General features: G+C 37.2%; 1 protein-coding gene across 5 annotated transcripts in view; it reads right to left on the bottom strand.

Annotated features, from left to right (window-relative positions):
- CPQ (carboxypeptidase Q) overlaps positions 1–17065 on the bottom strand; it is a 495923-nt gene that overhangs the window by 347882 nt on the left and 130976 nt on the right. For all 5 annotated transcript variants that reach the window (XM_055348055.2, XM_063709392.1, XM_063709393.1 and 2 more), the window contains one exon: positions 8114–8579. In XM_055348055.2, coding sequence (XP_055204030.2) covers positions 8114–8579 — 466 coding nt within the window. The remainder of the gene's footprint in view (positions 1–8113; positions 8580–17065) is intronic.

The following is a 17065-nucleotide window of genomic DNA, read 5'->3' as shown; positions in this document are numbered from 1 at the left end:
CTGTTCTCATGATAGTGAATAAGTCTCACAAGATCTCACGGTTTTAAAAAGGGGAGTTCCCTGCACAAGCTCTCTTCTCTTGTCTGCCACCATGTGAGATGTGCCTTTCACCTTCTGCCACGATTGTGAGGCCTCTCAAGCCACGTGGAACTGTAAGTCTAATAAACCTCTTTCTTTTGTAAATTGCCCAGTCTTGGGTATGTCTTTATAAGCAGCGTGAAAATGGACCAATACAGATGATTTTTATTATTTTTATATTTATGTACATGTTTTCTATAATAAGCAAGTATTAATTTTATAATCAGGGAAATTTTGAGTAAATGATGATGGCTCAACAGTATCATCATTCATTATGTATATGGCTTGGCTGTGTCCCACTCAAATCTTATTGAGGGACTCAGTGGGACGTAACTGAATCATGGGGGCAGTAACCCCCATGCTGTTCTTGTGATAGTGAGTGAATTCTCACAAGATCTGATGGTTGTATAACCGTCTTTCCCCTTTGCTTGCCACTCATTCTCTCCTTCTGCCCTGTGAAGGAGTGCCTTCCGCCATGATTGTAACTTTCCTGAGGCCTCCCCAGCCATGTGGAACTGTGATTCAATTAAACCTCTTTCGTCTATAAATTATCCTGTCTTAGTATTTCTTCATAGCAGCATGAGAACAGACTAATACAATGTAGAAGAAGGCCTTATTTTAGTACAAGTGAATAATACCCCAAGGAAAGAACTACCTTAAAAATCCACTGTTTCTCAAATAAATGAGTAAACTAAATGAGTAACTACTATTTACTGAGTATGATGCTAGATGTTGAGAATACAGAAATGGATAAGACTCAGTCCAGGCCGCCAGGAGCCCCCTAACTAATATAAAACATATGATAAAACATAACATAATATGGCATACAAACATAATAAAACATACACCAAACATAATAAAAACATACAATCCTAAAATTTTAAGAAAGCCCTGTATTTCAGTAGAGATGTCAGTCTCCACTGAGGATTAATAAATACTCAATGACCTGCTGTGTTGGGCTCAGAGACCATAAACCATGAAGACCCAGAGTTATGTCTGCTGGGAAAGAACCACATAGTCTGCCCAAGTTCCTCTTCTTGAACATATGTCAGCCTGTCCCAGATGTGACTGTTGATTCTCACTCTTTTACTTGGTCCATTCAAATCTGATGTATGCTATGTTATCTCAGGACTGATTGGAGATTGTGCTTTCTCCTGTCTTGTAAGTTTGTCCTTCATCTGTTCGGACTTGGCCTGCTTGTATATCTGTCTTCTTCAAACTCTCCACAGATAACTTGCAGAGCTCTCAATCCTGCCATGTGAATAAACTAACATACCTACTGTAATACTGAAGTTGAGAAGAGTGCACAAACTAACATACATACTGTAATATTCAAGTCTAGAATTAAAAAGTTTAAAAATCTGGTTAAACAAAGAATCTACTCCATCACATATAGTTGGCAGAATCCAGCTCCTGTGAATTCTAGCTTCAGTGATCCCTTATGGAGTCTCATAAAAATTACCCTTTCCAATCTAGAGGAGACCTTACAGATTCAACATTCTAACCATCTCTCATTTCACAGGTCACGAAATCAAGGCCATGATGATTAAATGGCAACCAAGGTCACACAACTAGTTAGTGGTAAGCCAAAGTGAGAAGACAGGTTTCCTGAGAGAGAGGCTAGAAGATAAGATCTGCACCACTCTGCCTGGGTTAGAGATCCTGTTACGCCAACTTTACACTGTCTCCTGTGGGAATTTTCCACACCTGGTCCAGCCTAACTCTTCAGTCTCTTCAGAGCTTAAAATAGTCCAGTTGCCAGACAACTGTTTATCTTCTTTGAGCCCCATGGAACGAGGAGTGGGGTGAAAGTGAGTCTTGGAAAACCAGAATAGATTCCGGTGAGTAAAATTCACATCCTCTGGGTTTTGAAGGTCTCAGGAGCAATCAGTAACTTGGCTTAGTTTTCAATACCAGGCAGGTAGCCAGGAAAGAGGAGGCCCAGTTGTAGGATGAGAAATGACAATGAGAAAGAAATGGGAATAAGAAAACTTTCTTTAAAAAAACACACAAAAACCAATATATTCTGCTGTCACAGTACAGGTATCAACGGCTTTTGAAACAGATCTGCTTCAGCTAGATGGCTAAAAATAGTAATCTTATAAATGAAACAACATTAAAATATTTGTATGTGAGGCAATATAGTCTAATGACTAAAAGCACAAACTCTGGAGTTTGACAGTTGTTCATGCCCAAACAAGGCCTCTTACCAGTTGTGCAACCCTTGGTAAATTACATAACCTCTTGGAGTCTGGTTCTCTCATCTGGGAAAAAAAGTGCTAATCCTTTTCAGATAACTGGACAATTGAGAGAGCTTAAAAAGGAGGATTTAAGTTGGTGTCTAACATAGATTAGCATTTAACAGAAGGCAACTGAAGAAAACTGACTAACACTATAGAACCCAAGCTAAGGAGCTCCCTAATACCTTGGAGAATTCTACCACCTATTCATGCAGCCTTAGAGAGATCAAAACTGGCTATCCCAGTGATTCTTCCAGCATGGCAGCATGAGTAACTCAGCAGATCTTCACCCCACAAAATATTTAGTGGGAAAAATTATTTAAAAAATAATTTAATGTCTCTCAAAACTCCCCTAAGGGCATACAGCAAAGGACAACATTCATCCAAGAAAATTTACCAAGTCTTGATGAGAACAGTAAGAGTCTGTGGCATCTGGGTCATGATCTGCTTTCCTCTCCCACCCCCAGCCCCATGTTACAGAAACTCTACTACAGGTATCGTATTCTGACCAAGTGCAGACAAGAACGTAAGAGCTTTCTCTCCACCCAATTCTCAGTTTAGGGCTATAGTTTCACCTTTGGAAGGACAGGCTACCAGTGTTTCTCATTCCTCAACCCCATTACCTTGTGGTAGAACCTCTGTTCTAGTCAAGCAATGCCAAGAGAACTGAGGTGCCATTCCTCTACCCAAGTCCTACTCATAGGGTAGAAACTCTACCCTAAGTAGCCATCAAGAATACTAAGACTCTGATCACCCCTTTCTCAGCTCACTCATAGGAGGTGGTCCCACACTGGAAGCTGCAAGCCAACAAGGCTGAGAACTACCTCCTCCCTTCTTATCATCCACTAGGGATATCATTCTGGGTGACACTGGGAGGTGCCACTATCACTGCATCTAGCTCCCTTGCAGTAGCACGAATGTTCTCCTGGGGGAAGAGAGAAGCCATAAGGATGAAGAGCTCCATAGTTCTTATTGATGTTAGTGACTTCATTTAGTGCAGAGAATGGAGAATTCCCTACCTAAGGGTGTTGCTGAAAATAATGGAGAGCTTGGTGAAGAACAATTAAGGGGGTGCTGGTAGCTTCACGATACTGCTAGCAACAAGCAAAATGGCAGAACAACCATAGCTTTAACAGAAAGAACCAAGGAAAGAAACAACAAAGAAGGGCCTTCCTGGGATCCCAGTAAACCCTGGGGGTTGAAAAGCTACACACATGTCCTAGGTCATACCTACTCAGGAACAATCAAAACAACACATGGGTCAGACTTGAAAACATTTCCCAAGCTGCACACAGATCCGTCAACAAAGGGCAGAAATCTCACTCACTCAAGGTGTTTAAGGACAACCTCTGAGCAAACACTGGCTAAAAAATAAGCTATTCTGACCCTGGAGAAAATACTATTAAGCCACACTTAAAAATAAAATTATTTGCATTCTGGTAATCTGGAAGGCTGTGTGCATGCCCAAGGCCGCACCCTCTCAGAAGCGATTAGAAAAGGAACTTCCAAGGCATTTGGCCTTGGCCAAAGTTGGGGGAAAAAACAAACTTCTTAAGTTGTAATAACAGACTCCAAGTCATAAAAACATCAAATGGCAAAGAGTAAAAATATAACTGTCTAAAGGAACCTAAGCATAACCTTTGACCAATAAGTGGCTTATGCAGACCTACGGGTGACTCATAGGGAACCCAGCCAAAAGAAAAACAAAAAATAAAACAGAAAAACAATCTAAACAGAACATCAGAAGCTGAACAGTGTAGGAGAAATAGATGTCACAGAGTTAGTACAGTCAAGCGATTAAACAAATGAATGACCAAGTAAATGGATGGGGGAAAGGGAGGAAGACAAGTCAGTATCCAGAGTTGCCATAAAATATTATTTTAAATTATTATTTTAAATATTCAGGTTTTCTGTTTTTAAAACTATGGCATAAAAAGATACAATAAAGTACAACCCATACACATGAAAAAAAAGAAGTAGGCAGTAGAAACTGTCTTTTAGGGGGCCCAGATGTAGGATATAGCAAACACTTCAAAGCAGCTATTATTGAAATATTCAAGGAATTAAAAGAAACCATACTTAAAGAACTAAAGGCAGATATGATGACAACATCTCATCAAATAAAAAATATCAATAAAGACACAGAAATTATTTTTTAAAAAGACCAAAGAGAAGTTCTGGAGTTTAAATGTATAGTAACTAAAAAGACAAATTCAGTATAGAGGCTCAATAGTAGCTTTAAGCTAATGGAAGAAAGAATCAGTAAGCTTGATGACAGATTGATAGAGGTCATACAATCTGAAGAACAAAGAAAATAAAGAACAAAGAAAAATGAGCAGAGCATAAGAGAAACATGGGACATCATTAAATCACCAACAAACTGTAAATGGAAGTACCAGAAGGAGAGGAAAAAGAAAAAAAGGAAGAAAAAGAATTTGTGAAAATGATAGCTGAAAACTTCTCAAATTTGATGAAAAACTTCAATCTACACACGCAAGAAAATCAACAACCTCCAAGTAAGATGAGAATAAAGATATACATACCTAGATACATTAGAGTCAAAATAATAAAAATCAAAAGAAAAAGAAAACCTTGAAAGCAATAAAGAAGACATGACTCAGCACATACAAGGAAACCTCCAAAACTGTAACAGCTGACATCTCATCAAAACAATGGAGTCCAGGCCGGGCATGGTGGCTCAAGCCTGTAATCCCATCACTTTGGGAAGCCTAGGCAGGTGGATCACCTGAATCCAGGAGTTTGAGACAAGCCTGTCCAAAATGGTGAAACTGCATCTCTACTAAAAATACAAAAAATTAGCTGGGCATGGTGGTGTGCACCTGTAATCCCAGCTACTTGGGAGGCTGAGGCAGGAGAATCACTTGAACTGGGGAAATGGAGGTTGCAGTGAGCTGAGATTGTGCCATTGCACTCCAGCCGAGGCAACAAGAGTGAAACTCCATCTCAAAAAAAAAAAAAAGGAAGAAAGAAAAAGAAACAATGGAGTCCAGAAGGCAATGGGATGGATAATGTATTCAAAGTGCTGAAAATGAAAAAAAAAAAGAAAGAAAAGAAAAAAAGAAAAGAAAAACAAACCCGTCAACTAAGAATCTCATGTCTAGTAAAACTATCTTTCAAAACTGAAGGTTAAGCAAAGAGATGAAGATGAATAAAGGCTCAGAGAATTTGTTGCTAGAAAAATCTAAACAGTTGTTCTGCCCAAAAGCAAGTGACAGCAGTGATTTAGACCCCTATCCTTACAAACATAAAAAAATTATAATAAGATACTATAAATAACTGTATACCAACAAATTACATGACTTAGATAAAACAGATACATTTCTCAAAAGACACAAACTACTAAAACTGACTCAAGAAGAAACTGAAAATCTGATTAGACAAGTAAAGAAACTGAATTAATAATTAAAAATCGTCCCACAAAGAAAAGCGTGAATGAGATTGATTCACTGGTGAATTCTACCAGAAATTTAAAAAATTAATAGCAGTCAGTTGTAATCTCTTCCAAAGAATGGAAGGTAAGGTGACACTTTGCCACTGATTTCATGAGGCCAGTCTTACTCTGATACAAAAAAAAAAAAAAAAGACATTATAAGAAAATGAAACTACAAGCCAATATCCCTATGGATGTAAATGCAAAATATTAAGCAAAATACCACCAAACTGAATTCAGCACCATATAAAAAAGATTATGTATTGTAATCAAGTGGGGTTTATCCTAGTAATGCAAGGTTTGTTTAACATCTGAAAATCAATTAATGTAATGCACCAAATTAAAGGAGAAGGAATAGTCTTTTCAACAAATGAAGCTGAGACAACTGAATGACCACATTCAAAAGAAGAAAGCTGAAGCCTTATCTTATACCATATACAAAAATTAACACAATTAATTCACAGATATAAATGTAAGAATCGCAGCCATAAAATTCTTAGAAGAAAATATGAGATGAGAGTAAAGATATACATACCTAGATACATTACAGTAGTAGTAGTAAATGTTTGTGACCATGGTGTAGGAAATGGTTTGATATGACACCAAAAGCACAGGCAACAAAAGAAATAAAATAAATTAGTTGGATTAATCAAAAATTAAATATTTCTGTAGCAAATATTGCCATCAAAAAAAGAAAAGACAGTCCTCAGAATGGGAGAGAACATTAGTAAATCAAATATATGAAAAGGGACTTGTATATACGATACATTAAAAAAGCTTTTAAAACTCTATAATAAAAATCTCATAGTCCAATTAAAAACCGGGCAATGAATTTGGATACACATTTCTCCAAAGAAGATAAACAAATGGTGAGTGAGAACATGGAAGGATGCTCAACATCACTTGTCATTAGGGAAATGAAAATCAAAACCACAATGAGATACCACTCCACACCCACTAGAATAGTTATAACCAAGAAGACAGATAATAACAAGTGTTGGCAAGCATATGGAAAAATTATAATACATTGTCAGTGGGTACATAAAACTGTGCAGCCACTTCAGAAAACACTTTGGCAATACCTCATAAAGTTAAACATAGAGCTGGTATATGACCCAGCAATTCTACTTCTTGGTATATGCCCAAGAGAAATGAAAACAAATGTTCACATGAAAAACTTGTGCATGAATGTTCATAGCAGCACTATTCATAATATCTAAAAGGTAAAAACAATCTCAATGTCCATCATCTGATGCATGGATAAATAAAAATGTGGTACATCCATAAAATGGAATATTATTGAGCAATAAAAAGAATGAAATACTGAAACATGTGACAACATAGATGAACCTGGAAAACAGTATGCTACATGAAAAAAAGCATTCATGAAAGATCACATAATTTATTATTCCATTCATGTAAAATGCCCAGAATAAGCAAATCCATAAAGACAGAAAGCAGATTAGTGGTTTCCTAGGGCTGGGATATAAGTAGACTGGAGAATGACAGCTAACAGTCACAGAGTTTCTTTTTGTGGTGATGAACATGTTCTATAATTAGATTGTGGTGGCTGCACAACTCTGTGAATATATTAAAAATCGCTTGTACATTCTAAATGCGTGAACATCATAGTATGTGAATTATATCTCAAGAAATAATGTTTTAAACTGACAATGTACTTCTTCACTAGGCCTTTCTCTTGGCATTCAAAAAAGTCAAAAGAATAGAAACTCGTTCTTCTGCCACCAGAAATTAGCCCATGGATATATTCAAGGCTGATAGCTCCCTGATGACTGGCTATACATCCCTGATCTGGGCATTTACTGTATATTATCTGATAAAGCTGATCCAGGGTGCTTATAAGTAAAGGTAGAACTCAACCTTGGATAATTCCTTGCAGGAGAAGCCTCAGTTCTATAAAAATAATTAAATCAATTCAGAGTGCAAAGTTCTATTCTCTATTTCATTAATTCTAAAAAATTATTCACACTGAGGCCACTTGGAAGAAGTCATCGTTTTTGTATCCTGTTTATGTATATTTCAATTATCTATAGAACGATGCTAATGTTTAACTAGATAGCAATTACAAAGTGATAGGGCTGGTAAGTATCATGGACCAGTAGCTACAGATTCTGCATTTAAAAAGCGATCCAACATGATCAGTTCCCTTTCACAAAAGAAACAGAAGTAAAAAATGGGAGGATGAAAAAGGGTAGAGAACTCATTAAGCCAATGGAATAGGAAATTATCCAAATTATAATATGAATCATGCATATTGTACTCAATTACACCAAGGGACATTAGTTTTATAAAATACAAATCAAACTGAAAAGACAAACAATACCTTCTGGAGGAGTCCCAATGCTGCTGCCAAGACCCAGGATGGCTATCTTATGAATTCTTGGCTCCAGCATCACAGCTGATTCTTCTCCCCTCTCCCAGTGGGGGATTCTCACTGGCTCCAGGTGAACATTCTCCAGCCCATCTTGCTGCAGGTTTTGGTACATAATTTGGATGGCTTTTTCTAGGTTTTTGGAGCCACTCAGTCTGTGTCCAACAGTATCAACCAGAAGTGCCAATCGCTCATAGGATCTGTTCTGGGCTTTACCATAAACAGCTAGGTTGATGATTGCTTTAGCAACATCTCCATAGCTGGCTATTTCTTCTTTTACTTCTTCAAAAGTCCTCTTAGAGATGCCATTCTTGTATATAGCTTTCCCAGAGCACAGGGATAAAAGGTGAACACCACCAAAAAATGCGAAGATAAGGAATTTCATTTTTTTTCCAGTTGGTTTTCTTGTTAAGATAATCTACGTAAATAAGAAACATTATGTTTTAGGGGAAAAGAATCTCACAGCTATCTGCCCATAACCCAGGGATTGCTTTTCAAGCAGCATTCCCCTTCCCTTCCCAACCACTGCCCAACATCCACCATCAAATTCAGGCACTGTTACTCCGAGGAATGAACAAGTAAAGAGGCAAAGATTGACCTCCCTTAAAACTGTAGAATCACGTGTTACCTATTAATCCTGTTTAAAATATGCTGAAAGGATAAATCAAGAAAAGAGCTGGGAAGGAGAGAAAGAAGTGGTGGTAGCAGTGATAGGGCTAAGTCAGTGTTACCTGCTGTATAGTCTCCTAAATAGAGTATAATCCAAATGGGTGTCCTTGCTCCCTCCACCAGGTGTGTTCTCTCCTCTTTGCCTGTCAGACTCCTCCATTGAGGCCTTCTCAGCTGTCATCTGTTTTTGATAATTTTACCAACCCCACCCCCGCCTTCAGAACAATAATTGCTTCTTCATCTGTGCTTGAAAAGTACTTTATACTTATGTTCAAAAGGTATTTATTGGAAGCCACTAGATGCCACAAACTGTGGTATGTTTTTAAAAGGAAAAAGTCTAAGCTACTGCAAAAAGCAGAGAATTAATAAAAAGACTGGGCTTTGTTACCACTTAACTGTTTGATATCCACCACCTACATAATAAAAATAATAACAATAACAGGAAGCATTTATATAGTGCATGCTGTGTGTCAGACCTTGTACTAAGTATGCTACATTCATTAATGCATTTAATCCTCATGACAACTCTGTAAGGTAGTTTATTATTACCTTTATTTTACAAATGAGGAAACTGAGGCACCAAGAGATTAAGCAGTTTGCCAAAGATACACAAAGGCTTTCTAGCTCTAGAGTCCATGCTTTAAACAGTGCTACTCAAAGCATGGTTTGTGGGCCATACCAGTCCACAAACTGTTTTTCACTAATGCACAATAGGTAAATACAGAGATTATGAGTAAATGTATTCAATGCTGTCCAATATAGTAATCAATTGTCTCATATGGTCACTTCGATTTAAATTAACTAAAATTAAATTAAACTAAAGATTTATTTTCTCAGTCATACTAGCCACATTTCAAGTACTCAATAGATACGTGTGGCTAGAGGCTATTATATTAAGCAGCACAGACAGAACATTCCTATCATGACAGAAAGTTCTATTGGATAGCACTGGTTTAGACACTTTTTTATAAACTGTATGTCTGCTATTGTTTGAATGTTTGTCCCCTTCAAAACTCATGTTGAAATGTAATTGCGCTTGTGACGGTATTATAAGGTTGGACTTTCAAAAGGTATTCAGGACATGAGGGCTCCACCTTTATGAATAAACTAATGTTTATTGCAGGAAGGGGTTTGTGTCTCCTTTGATCTCTCTCATCCCCTCTTTGCCCTTCTTCTGTGAGATGCCTTCTGCCATGTTATGATGTGGCAAGAAGACCCTCACCAGATGTGGCCCCTCAATCTTGGACTGTTTAGCCTGCAGAACCACGAGCCAATAAATTTTCATTCTTTATAAATTACTCCGTCTGTGGTATTCTGTTAAAGCAGCACACACACACACACACAACTAAGACAAAAATTGGTACCAGAGAGGTGGGTTGTTATAACAAATACCCGAAAAATGTGAAAGCAGCTTTGACATTGGGTAACGGGGAGAGGCCGGAAGAATTTGGAAGAGCAGCCTAGGAAAAGCCTAGATTACAATGAATGCAGTAGTAAGGGCAATTCTGGGAAGGGCTCAGAAGAGCAGAGGAGCAAGAGAGAAAGTCTGGAACTTCTTAGAGATTACTTGAGTGATTCTTCTTAGAGATTCATGACCAGAATGCTGACAGAAATATGGACAGTACAGGCAATTCTGATGAGGTCTCAGATGGAAATTAAGAACAACGTATTGGAAACTGTAGTAAAGGCTATCCTTGTTATTAAGTGGCAAAAAACTTGGCTAAAGTGTGTCTATGCCTGAGGGCTTTAACAGAAGGCAGAATTTAAGAGTGATAAACTAGAATATCTGATGGAAGAAATTTCTAAGCAAAATACTGAAGGAGCTGTGTGGCTTCTTTTAAATGTATATAATAGAATGTGAGAGGAAAGAAATAATTTAAAGACAGTATTTATAATTTAAGGGGAAATAGAACATAAAAATTATGAAAATTCACAGCCTGGCCATGTAAAGAATAAAAATGTGTGCTTAGGAGTGCAAACAAAAGATGTGGCCACACAACCATTTGCTAGAAAGGTTTGTATGGATAGTAAAGAGCCAGGTGCTATTCATCAAGACAATAAGAAAATGACCCCAAAGGCACTTCAGGGATCTCTGAGGCAAGCTAGAATCTTGAGGGCAAAGTTTCCAAAGAGGCACCCAGAGGACCTCAGAATTCACTGCCCTGCACCTCACCTCCCCAAATGTCTGTTCCCCACATTCTGGTGCAGTGCCCTTAAGCTGCTCCAGTCATAGCTTGAGCAGGCACATGTGCAGCTAAGGCCTCTGCTCCTGAGTGCACAAGCAGTAAGTCCTGGTGGTATCCACACGGTGCCAATTCTGCAGGCACACAGAGTTCACAAGCTGTGGAGGCATGGCTACCTTCACCTAGATTTTAAAGAATGTATCAGACAGCCTGGGGATCCAGGTAGAAATCTGCTGCAGGAGCAGAGCTGCCACAAACAGTCCCCACTAAAGCAATGTCTAGTGAAGCTGCAGGGGCAGAACCACACCTGAGACTCCTGAACTGTAGATACCAGCACACAAAGCCAGCCTGGGAGAGCTGTAAGCATAAGACTCCAACCTTCCAGCAAAGCCATAGGTGCAGGGCTCTCCAAGTCCTTGGGGGCTCAACCCCTTTCCCAGTGTGTCCAGGAAGCAGGGCAGCATGGAGTCAAAGAAAATTATTTCTGAGGATTAAGATTTACTGTTGTTGGATTTTGGACTTACTTGGAACCAGTTACCCCTTCCTTGCCTATTTATCCATTTTGGAATGGGAATGTCTATCCTATACCTGTCCCACCATTGTATTGTGGAAATAGATAACTTGTATAATTTCACAGGCTCACAGCTAGAGGGGAATTTGCCTCAGAATGAATTGTGTTATGTCTCACCCATATCTGATTTAGACAAGACTTTGGACTTTTGAGTTGGTGCTGGAAGGAATTAAGACTTTGGAGCTATTGGGATGAAATAAATGTGTTTTGTATGTAAGAAAAACATGATGGGAGGAATACTATGGGTTTAACTTTTGTCCCTCCAAATTCATGTTGAAATTTAATTGCCTTTGTAATGGTCTTGGAAGGTAGGACCTTTAAGAGATGTTTAGATCATGATGGATTTGCCCTCGTGAATGGACAAATGCCTTTATTGAGGGAATGGGTTATTTATCATGGGAGTGAGTTTACCCCCTCTTGCTTTTTCTCTCTCCCTCTCTTGCCCTTCCACTATGTGATGCCTTTTGCAAAGTTTTGATGCAGCTAAAAGGCCCTCACCAGATGTGGCCCCTCAATCTTGGACTTTCTAGGCTCTAGAATTGTAAACCAATTAATTTCTGTTAGTTATAAACTATCCAGTCCATGGTATTCCATTATAGCAGCACAAAATAGACTAAGACAACATCTTGTCTACTTTAATGATTAAAAAATGGTGCTTCTCTTTGTATGTCTTTTTATTTTCACCTTTCTAATTTAGTTATTTTGCGAAAGCATTAGTCTATAACAAATTCAAAATTTTCAAAATTGTTCTTTCACCACAGATAATATGAGAAGCATAATCATAAACTACTAAATTATAACAAAAAATTGTAAAATAAGCCAGCATGCAGAGCCTTTAAAAATATGACTCCAACAACTACTTCAACCTTATCTAACCTCCTCCCCCTCCAGAGCACACAGATTTTCATTCTCATTCTCTTTCTCTCTCCGACACACACATACATATACATGCACTGCTAAGCTTCTATATATTGAGCCCTTGAAATGTGTTAAGTCCAAACTGAGATGTCTTAGGCTGAGGGCAGTGGCTCATGCCTGTAATCCCAGCACTTTGGGAGACTGAGGCAGGAAGACCAGCCTGGGCAATATAGCAAGATCCAGTCCCTAAAAAAAAAAAAAAAAAAGTAAAGAAAAAGAAAGAAAGAAAGAAAAGAAAAGAAACGAAGGAAGGAAGACAAATTGAAATGTTTTGTAAGTGTAAAATATTCACCTGATTTGATTTTAATGACTTAAGTTGAAAAATAAATAAATATTTCAGATAAATTGGGTTAAATAAAATGTGTTATTATTGATTTTACCTGTCTCTTTTTACTTTGTACTATGGCTATTAGAAAAATTTAAATTGCACATTTGTGTTCATATTTATATTGGACAATATTGCTCTAGCTGCATTGAACTTCACGCTGTTCTTCAAACGCACAGGCTCTTTCGTAACTCTGGGTCTTTATATATGTTCATTCTCTTTTATTGAAAGACCCTTCTCCTCACCTCCTCCCCTTCATCTGGCAAATGCCTCCACTTACTCTTTAATGAAAATGCTTTAAAAACTACCTTTTCTGTAAAGGCTCACTAAACAACACCCCAGAGTTATTTGCACCATCTTCTGTGTTTCTACCATATTAACTATGCTATCAGCTAATATGTTTGTTTATAAACCTGTCTCCCTTAGTATCAAAGTCAAGTAGGGTAAATTATTCACCACTGCACCTTCAATTGTTATACTCAAATATAGGCACTCAATACATTTTTATTTAAGAAATAAATGAGCCTTTAATCTCTCTAGGTCTTAGCTTCCCAGAGTATAAGAGTACTGGCCTTGCCTCCTTCACAGCTAAGCTGTAAGAGTAAAAAGTTGCTATCATATTTAAACTATTTTGAAAAATTATGAAAACTATACACTGCTGCTGCTTCCCTTTTTATTACAACTATTTACATGCATAGGGTCCTGGTTTCTAAAGCCACTATACTGATACTTGTTTTTAAAAGCTAAATTTTGTTAATAAAAAAATTTCACCAGATTGCAATTTATTGTTGAAAGTACATTTTTCCAATGTGTTGTTGGTGCAAAAAAAAGGTTCATAAGACATCTATTCATTAGCACTAACCACAAATATCTACTTCTCATTAAAATTTCTCTAAGCATTCTGCAAACATTAATTAACTATTTCACAATACCTTTCTAGTGATGGATTAGAATCATATAATGACACCACTGTAGAGATACAGGAGAGCTTAGTGATCCCTAATCCATATCCTTGCTTTATAGAAAGTTAATCAAGACCTGTGTTTTGATTCCCAGGCAGCAGATAAACCTGAAACTATAATCAACCAGGTAATTTGACTGACTGACTTACACAGACTTCCTGGAGGATTATAAATTGTGTTTTTTATAGGAAACCATATGCATTTACATGAAATAGAAACTCAATGAGGAATACCCAAATGCAGTCTAAGAGGCAAATAACTGTAATAATATATATATACTCAAACATTCTCATGCATAGAGTACCATGAGAACAAAAAAAAAGAATAAAAGGAATGCTGAAAAGCTCTAGAGAAGACATAACATCTGAAGACAGTCTTAGGAAATGGCTCAGCAGGCAGAGAAGAGGGAATGGTACCCTTTCTAGAGGGACCACCAGAACTTAGGTCACAGTCTAGTTAAAAAATATGTCCAGAAAATAACATTGCTTAAGTCAGACATCCTTTTGCATGTATGTCACTCGTATTAATAAATAACATGCCTTTTTTTTTTTGGAGATGGAGTTTTACTCTTGTTCAGGCTGGAGTGCAGTGGCACAATCTCGGCTCACTGCAATCTCCACCTTCTGGTTTCAAGCAATTCTCCTGCCTATGCCTTCCGAGAAGCTGAGATTACAGGTGCCTGCCACCATGCTCAGCTAATTTTTGTATTTTCAGTAGAGACAGGGTTTCACCATATTGGCCAGGCTGATCTCGATCTCCTGACCTTGTGATCCACCCGCCTCAGCCTCCCAAAGTGCTGGGATTACAGGCGTGAGCCACCACACTTTGCCATAACATGCCATTTTTATAATAATACTTAATGTCTCCTTATATGGTCAATTAAATTAATTTTGATACTAAAATGATATAATCACTTTAAAACAGAAACTGAGTGTTATTCTAAATACCTTAACTAGACTGTATTTTCAAATTCCACAAACATAACAATGCTTATTTTTAAAAGTAGGTTAATTTAAAAGATATTCTTTTAACAAAGTTAGTTTTCCCTGAGTATATCGGTAGCACTTTAGAAGATTTACTAAGATTGAAGGCACAAAACAATGAGCTATATGAGAAATCACCTAGAACCTTCAACATAAGTGAACAATAAATAGGTGTTAGTTGACTCAAAACCTGGTTTTCCCTGGAATATAATCTAAAAATTACTGATGTAATTCCTGGCTGGAATGCATAATCATATATCTCTCTAACAGCACTACAGAATTTTATTATTATTGTTTTTAGATAGTTACATTAGGCCAACTAAGGTAGTTTTTCATTAATAAATAGTAGAAAATAATATTACTAATCGTCTATATTTGGAGAAGTAATAAAAATGGAACAAGATATTAATATATCACATTCCACTTAAGAAAACCAGCATAAGATATAATAGGTATTTTTAAAACACAGAAATCATTAATCTGATGTATAATTTATAAATTCTAAGCAAGAAATAGAAATGTATTATAAAATTAAAATAATGAAATATATAGACAGAATAAAACTTAATCAAGACAGGTATTCAAGGGCAACCTTAAAAAGTTCTTTCCTAGCCAGGCATGGTGGCTCACGCCTGTAATCCCAGCACTTTGGGAGGCCAAGGCATGCGGATCACAAAGTCAGGATATCGAGACCATCCTGGCTAACACGGTGAAACCCTGTCTCTACTAAAAATACAAAAAATTAGCTGGGCATGGTGGCGAGCGCCTGTAGTCCCAGCTACTCGGAAGGCTGAGGCAGGAGAATGGTGTGAACCAGGGAGGCAGAGTTTGCAGTGAGTCCAGAAAAAAAAAAAAATATATATATATATATATATTTTCTAAGACACAGACTTAGGGTCACCATACATAGGAAAATTCATTCTAGACCTGGAGTCAGTTCAAAGGATGATGATCAAGGGCCATCAGTTTGTTGGCATGAAATGACCAAAAACACTTGTTTACTTCAGTGTGAAACTTTTAGGGAATAACCGCATAGGTAATAAGTAATGGCTTATTTGGAAATTTTGAGGAACTTCATATGTTGTCCTTGTGCTGATGTGGCAACGGATGAATTCTCTGTGCTAAGGAGACAGCGGGTAGTGAAGATCACAGGAATTCTCCCTCCTTCCCTTTCCCCTTCCATTTCTCCCTCCCATCCATCCGTATGAGGGGTGGTAAGTTGTGTCTCCTGTTGCAGCACTCTAGCGCATTTTGCTCCATAAATGTTGGAGCTTCACAAAGTAGATGTTTTCAGGCAAACCTTGGGGAATACTTCCTTCCTATTGCTGCTGTACCTTCCACCATTTTCCCCTACTCATCATCTACCTACTTGTCATTTTCTCCATAGGCCACATATTGTAAAGCAGCCATGGGGATGAAAATAATGCTGCGAAAGACATCTGTGCCTATAAAAGATGCAATTCACTTACAAAGACACTCAAGATTTTCTTCCATTTAAAATCCCTGAAATACTAATAAACTAATTGAAAAAAAAACTCTACTGCTCTCTCAAGCAATTATAGGACTATTTGAAATGTCTAAACTTAAACTACACAACATTTTTTAGTGTTCCTTATTCTTATAAACAAAAGGTTGAAGTTATTGTTCCTTCACTTGAATTCAAAGTATGGAATTATCAAATGTTATACCCTTCAAAATGTTAAACAACTATTTTTTTAAAAACCCATGCTGTATCATGCTTTTGAATTCAGAAGTTACATATTCAAAGGCAACTTTGGAGCACTGTTTGAAAAAGATTTGCTTTTCATATATTGTCTTCACAATCCATAGCTACAGATTATCTTTTTCACAAAAAAAGAGATAAAATTCTTTATAATGTCATTTTCTTTCTTTTCTACTTAAATCTGGAAGCAAACTCAAGCAAAACCTACATTTCTCATACTGTGAATTATATTCTAATAATAGGTTTATATTTTGAGGAAACAAAACAAAGCCCTTTGATTCTGTTTCTAAATATTTCTCCTAAAAATTATCATTCGAAAATGTCTCAGGCTATGATAAAAATGCCAGAGCGAATAGACAAACAGAAGTGGAAAAGAACACAGTGGAAAGAGAATGTGCTAAAAGACAGAGGGACTAAGATTTAAAGCCTGAGATTTATTGATCTTTTATTGTGACAGTTACTTTTTCTTCTATACTACTTACATGAAAACTTAAATATTTCCCCTAAACCCTCCATTCCTGAACAGGACTCACTGATATAAATTTAACCCTCAGTCTTCAGTCTAGAATG

Source organism: Gorilla gorilla, chromosome 7 (assembly GCF_029281585.2).
Source record: "Gorilla gorilla gorilla isolate KB3781 chromosome 7, NHGRI_mGorGor1-v2.1_pri, whole genome shotgun sequence".
NCBI classification, from domain to species: Eukaryota; Metazoa; Chordata; class Mammalia; order Primates; family Hominidae; genus Gorilla; species Gorilla gorilla.
The sequence above is the reverse complement of the archived record's forward strand: the minus strand, read 5'-3'. Positions and strand labels throughout refer to the sequence as shown.